General features: G+C 35.8%; 1 protein-coding gene across 10 annotated transcripts in view; it reads right to left on the bottom strand.

Moving 5' to 3' along the window:
* LOC111259087 (uncharacterized) overlaps window positions 1–6,815 on the bottom strand; it is a 125,742-nt gene that overhangs the window by 71,480 nt on the left and 47,447 nt on the right. Inside the window, exons 2-3 of one of the 10 annotated variants that reach the window (XM_022830790.2) lie at window positions 5,465–5,508; window positions 5,030–5,139 (exon numbers count right to left, since the gene is read on the bottom strand). The exons of 8 other annotated variants lie outside the window; for them this stretch is intronic. In XM_022830790.2, the coding sequence (XP_022686525.1) occupies window positions 5,030–5,110 (81 nt within the window). In that variant the 5' untranslated portion in view covers window positions 5,111–5,139; window positions 5,465–5,508. The remainder of the gene's footprint in view (window positions 1–5,029; window positions 5,140–5,464; window positions 5,509–6,815) is intronic. One more of the 10 variants, XM_022830791.2, reaches the window with a different exon arrangement.

Here is a 6,815-nt window from a genome sequence, read left to right as displayed (position 1 = left end):
GTCGGGCTGTTCATGAAGAGAAGAAGGAAAAAGATAAACGAACATACGGAAAAAGCCTCAGACTCGGCTTCATATATCCCAGCGCCACTACCACATGACTCAATATTGGCACCAAATGACTGAAACTGTTTTACGCATTATGTCTTTCATAACCAGCGAGCCTGCGTATGATGTGAAAAAAAAAAGACCCATGGGCGCTGTCTTGTCCTTTTTTTGCTTATCGAAACACCAATGCAGCAAGAAGGACTGATCCATTCTCCGAAAAAAAAAAGGTTCCGCACCGATAACTTTACCAAAAAGTGTTGTGTAATTCACCGTCGGTTCATATATGTGTTAAATTGGCGAACATCGTTCAAGAGTTCTTCGGAGAGCTACTTAACTAAGCTATATTTTTAACATATTTGAGATCTACAAATGTCTAAATTGTAAACTGTTTATTATATCAAAGTAATCACTGTAAAATAATTAATAGCTCTCTTGCTGACACTCAACGTTGTAACTTGATTTGGCTATTGTACATTTAAGATAAACATTTTAGAAACGGTATACATACATAATTTTTCTCGGCAAAGGTTCCTTTAGATGCAAGATGCCGATGGAACGGTTAGCTCAGTATCTGTCGAATACCGGAACAGCAAGGAGATGGATGGTTTTACAACATAATATGTGTATGTACCTATGTTCGTATACACATATAGCACAACGCATCAGGCTAGTTTTTAATTTGAACGTACTTTTATATTTGTATATTCAGCCCTTCAAGTGATTAGCCCTTCTCAAAATCAAAACTGCTACAGACAAGTACTTAAGAAACAAGTTTCCTTTTTTCTGAATCTATCGATCGCTCGCTCGCCGTCTTTCATAATGTTTCATTAGTTAGCTGGCTACAGGCGGGCAACCCTATATAATGCAACAGGACTACGAAACATGACTGAAAAAAAGTTTGAAAATATCGAAATATCGAAAATATTTGAAAAATATCGATGAGCAGTTGTTTAGTGTCTTCCAATTCAAAGATAGCAAGCTGACCAAAATTACCCAATCTAGCCATTGTTTGACTTGAATGGTAGTTTTAAGCGTATGTTTTTGAGGATATGTTTCCATGTCAGAGCTCAATTTGTCAGATTTTACTCTGTCTCTTCAGAAGATTAACGCTTGGGTCCAAAACCCGCTAGTTAAGAGAAAAAGCATCTGTCCACCGAGCGGTTTTTCTGTATTGGAATTCTTCAGGAGAGAACACGAGCGTTTCCGTAGGATCAGTTCAAATACTCTTTATAATGAGTAGTTTGTAGGCGCATCTGGTTGTTAATATACGGCAGGAGCTTACAATGACAGCTGTCTATATATGGTATGTGCGCATCTTCTGCCTTATCCCCTTTGTTCACGGATTACATTCTCGTTCACAAGGCGTCCGACTTCCCGGCCTTACGATGGCGCAGCACTTACGACTTACCGTAACTCTTACTTTCGCTCTAATGCCTGATTCTAATGGCGTTGCACCGATAAGGCATTCATATAGAATTTAGAGTCTATCATTGATCATGCACTCCAGTATCGTCTGGCGAGGGAAGCAATTCGTGGAGCCTGAAAAAGGTTCTTGAGATGGTGGGGACACACTGTAGTCTCGCAGATTCTGAGTACGCTTTCCAGCAACCGACAGCGGCCTTTGAAGAGTTTTGAACAGCTTAAGCAAACAAAAAGGAAATGAGGTGTATCGAATAGCAAGTCTCACCAACTCGATCCTTTCTTGCGTTTCCCGATTCTGTGTATTGTGAAAACCAGACGACTGAGAAGCCAAGTTAGCACAGGTAGTAGTAACAGTTGTGGCTGAAAACCGTGGGACGCAAACGCAATAGTACGATCTTCGATAGCCTTGAAAAACTATGCGAAGCGACATCTACATAGAAGGTGAATGATAAAAAAATGGCTTCTCTGTGTGTAGCCTGACAGAGATGGTCTGCTCTGAGTACATACTTGAAAGGAGACCCACACTCCGTGGGATTTTATCAATGTGGGAAAGGACGATAACATGTTTTCCCAAGCGAACAGTAAAGTGACTTGGGAATCCTATCCGATATCTCTAGAATAAATTAAAATGGGCGCATGGCTCAGTTTATTAACAGTCGGATGGGTACGGTGGGTGCGCCTTGAATGATATTCGCATATTATACAATATAATAACTAGTATCAGCACGGATACGATTTATGAAGCAATATCTCGCTCCCAGATAGCGATAGTGATAAGAAAGCTTAAGATTTTTGTATGCGCCGTGGCAATGTATACGCAGTTGAACAATGTATAACTCATGTTTATTTTTTGTATATATACACAATATATATATATATATATATATATATATATATATATATATATATATTGTGTTTAAATGGCTGAGGAACATACGAAAAATGTATAACTCTAGGATTTTACTTAATCAATATACACTGATTCGGCGGGCAGGCTATTGATTCACCAATTTCAACGAACGCTTTATTTAGAGTTGCGGGGCGTTTTATGTTCAAGTTTCTAACGTTTGACGTGTGTTTATTAGCGGCAGGTCTAGTGAAAAATTAGGATCTTTTATGGGACCTTTTTACTTACCCCCTCTGTTTGGAAGATTTTCATAAAGATATGCTTTTACATTACAGTGATTACAGCCTGCAACGCTCCGTCCTATCGGAAAGAATTTTTTTCACCTTCGGCAAAATTTTCTTAATCGGTGAGAAAAAATCATCGACAGAATTAAAATGATTGGCAACAATCACAATATGGCTAATAAAGAATGGTCCAGTTAATCCTTTGCGTGAAATGCCGCACGACACTATAATTTCTGGTAAATCTACATGACGTTAGATGTAAATTTGCAGTTGCTTAGTAAGTGTAATGATGTCGATTGGTTGTAACAATGCATTTGCAAGTAGCTTTAACGTTCCAAACAATCGTCCCTATAAAATGGAATTCTGTTTATATTTATCCAGGTATTACCGGCAAAGTTGTTTTCGCAGGTTCAGATTATCTTCATTGATAGCATCTACTATTGTTGGAATGTAAGTTCTTCTTTTATACAATATATATATATATATATATATCGATACGATTAAAATACGATGGACATCTGATTCTTTTAATTGTTTAAATGTTCCGCTATAACTTTCCAGTACTTCAGGTGAGGTTGTTTTTTTGTCACGTTTCGGATCTTCCCGAACTTTGTCTACGAGCATTCTAAACAAACTTATTCGTATCCAGAGTCATATAGCTGGATCTGCCTGAAATTACCAAGCGATATTTTCCTTTTGCTTCCCCTGCGATTTTATATAATTTTCAAATTTTTTCTTTAAATGAAATTAATCCAAAATAAATACTAATTTTAGTTTGCTAAACATATATTGTAGATATCGTGAAATGCTTTAAACGGTGCTTAAAACCACGACATTTTGAGGCACGGCACCTGTGCGACCCAATATAAATTTAACGTTTACGAAGAATCGTACAATTTAAGGACGACCCAGTACACAAATCAAAGTGGCTTACTCCAGCATCACTGTTGCTTGCAACGATATGATGGAACACAAAGCATTCGTCCTTACGGGGTTAAAAAGCTTTTTCCCATTTCCAGGTGTTTCGTTCCAGCTCGTAAATAAGTTCTTCATCTAGCAAGCGCAGCTAGTAAAACTCAGTGCGGTCTTAATACTGCGTATGTTATATTATGATATTGGACGGGTGGTCGGCAGACAGCAATTTCTGTACAAGAATTGACCTACAATACACAAACATTTGCAGCATACGAAGCAATGTACGCACTACGTGTAGGATACACTGCCTTTGCAGCTGTTGCTATACCCAGGAAGGGACGTCAAAGGACAGACTCAAAAATAGGCTCGTGATTAAGATAATACCTTCGTCGCAAAAAAAGAAAAAGGAATAGCAGAAAGCGGTGCATAATTTTTTGATTTTCGACCTGAAGCCTAAATTATCTTATGCTATCCTGCAGACTTCTAGGGCCCGTGAAAATGAGCAACACGCAAGTAGTCATTTAATTGAAGATATTTTTTTAAAGAAGAACTCTGAAGCTGCTAGTGTCGGGTTCGAATTAAGATGAGACATCAGCCAGTAGATTTGGGCGTATAGTAAATTTTTATTACAATTATTATTTTGCCCTTTTAGACAGAACGCGATCTTTAAATAGAGATGACCTACATTATCTGTTTCTATAGGCAATTGAAGACCTGCAACCATTTTTCATTGAAAATTGTTATTTTTTTGTTTTATAATTAATGCTTTTGTGCAATTGATTTGGCGAAACGGCCTTTGGATTTCTACCCAGAGCTTCGAATCTATCAAAGACTTTAGTCTCTTTCTAATTGCGGCGCCCCATCCGAAAAATCCTGAACTGAAAATATTGAAGCTGGCTTGTCACGGTTGTTAGTCAATGCGCAATACGTTTGAAACAGAATTCCGACCAATGTATCACATCAGAAATTCTGATATTTAAAACAACATTTATTATGTTGATGATGATGTATCGCTTAAAGGGTAGTGGGTACATATTTGTGACCTTAGTCAATACTGAACATTATTGATATTAAGCTATGATAACGTATTAATTGGTATTAGAGATTGGTAAAAGAGCAATGAAAGCTCCGTATGCTTCCCTATAATAATGCTATAATACTGATAAGGGTAAAAACTTAGTATAAAATCTATAAATATAAACATTATAAATACGGTTCTGCAATAATGTTAATATTAATGTTATGTTATCAATTTTGAATTAAATTAGTAGGAATAAAATGCAAACATTCTAAAATGCAATTATGTCTGCATTCCGCATATAATCACTTAAGTATCTTGTATTTTTCTAAATTTGCAATTTCGAAGATCCGTCGACAAAATGGCCTTTCGCTATTGTTTATTATGACAGCAAACTTCATAGATACGTTGTATCTGTACGCTATCTATTAGCTGTCACCCTTGTCATCAACACATCTTGTCTTCAACATTGAATGTGAAAATCCAGTTGATAGTTACTCGTGCAGAGGCGTGATCTTGTCTGATCCATTCCAATATGTTTTCAAACTCTGCATACGGTCGAACCTTTCTGTACTTCATTCCCTTTGAATTTCAAGGTTCCACGTTACCTGTGGCGGAGCGCATTTTACTATTAGTATTATTCCCGAGTTGATAGGAAGAGACTCGATAAAAAAAAAACAGCCTTCCGCGTACTCTCCTCATTTTAACGGAGTTGGCTGATTGTATGCTTTTGAACATTCTTCCAATTATGTAACTACAGAATAAGACTATGCAACTAGTAATAGATTTTTAAAATGTTTAATTGTTGCTTTATTTGTTTAACATTAAAATGGTTTTTATTTCTTTTCAATTCCTTAATCATTCATATTTTCATAGTAACGATGGGTTTCTCGACAAGCTGTTTTAGACTCTTGCAGATTTGTTCTTACTTACGGCGTTACGTTGCTACTACGGTGGACTTTCTTTTATTATAGCTCCTGTAACGAACGCAATACATTCTCTTATTCTAGCTCCATGTATAATTTACACTGGTAACTAATAAGTATACATCTATATATTCAAACACTTAGAAATTTTTCGAACCATTCTAAATTTATTTGGCATGCTATTTTGTAATGCACTTCTTTTCTATCAATCAATTCCTACGCGATTTTGCTTTTATGGCATTTCAAAAGCGTATGAAGTGCTTATTTTTCCGAGATTTTCCATGAAAACTTATTCGGCAAACAGTTTTTTTTTAAATTAACGAAAAAATTATTTTAAACTCTTAAAAATGTATCCACTATATTACCATTGGCAAAATTCGTTTTTCGCAAATTTACAGCTTTGACCTTTGCCGCTCAAGAATGAGGAGTCCTGTTTCTAATAAAAAATACCAACTACAAGGTTTGCTCTTAATATCGCTGTATTGCAGTTTACGATATCAGTATTAGTACCCTGAATTTGGTGGGATATAAAACAGGTACACGTTCCGATATGCAGCCCTATTCTATTGTTTTTGTTCAGCATAAGGTAGCATTATCAATCATGAACACACTGCCAGCACGAAACCATGGCTCACTGAAAAATACCACCTTTATGGGAGCAAGCAATTTTTGTTTTAATTTAACAGGCTAACTGGAATAGGTTTCAAACCAATTATGGTTGCAATCCCAGCATGATCATCTGAATGTAACTAGTATTATTTTTATTAATTTTAAACGTCTTGTAAGTATACATGTTTTTGTGAGACGTCAACAAAAGTATTCTTACAAAAATATACATAAAATTTTAATAACATGTATACATAATAATTTTACATAGAACTAAATTTATTTATGAAAATAATTATTTTTACAAGTTTATCTTATTTTTATAAGGTAGTTTGATTGTATGCTTGGTTGAATAAATCTTCCTATTGCATAGATGCCAGCCTTTATAGGTGAGTTGCAGATAAATTATAACGGTAAAGAAGCCGTACTGTGAGCCATCATTCGTAAACAAGCTTAATTCACCTTTGAGAGACAGAAGGGCTAGAATGCTAGAAATGTTAAATATGTACAAGCTTTGCGATACAAGTTCATTTTGTAGAACTTTTTGAATTATTGTATAAAAGAGAAAATCGATTGTCGAGAATGAGTCAAACCCGCCAAAGTTACTCTTATTTTTCTCATTACTAATAAGTAAAGGGCAGATTTCATTATGTGCTTAAGTGCCATGCACCCGATGTTTTAGAGTTCCCTGTTGTAGTCCACGTTTTTCCGCTGTTTGTTATATCTTGTAAATTAATTCTATAAAAAATAAC

The sequence above is a fragment of the Varroa jacobsoni genome, unplaced genomic scaffold (genome assembly GCF_002532875.2).
Source record: "Varroa jacobsoni isolate VJ856 unplaced genomic scaffold, vjacob_1.0 scaffold_291, whole genome shotgun sequence".
Taxonomy (NCBI): domain Eukaryota; kingdom Metazoa; phylum Arthropoda; class Arachnida; order Mesostigmata; family Varroidae; genus Varroa; species Varroa jacobsoni.
The sequence above is the reverse complement of the archived record's forward strand: the minus strand, read 5'-3'. Positions and strand labels throughout refer to the sequence as shown.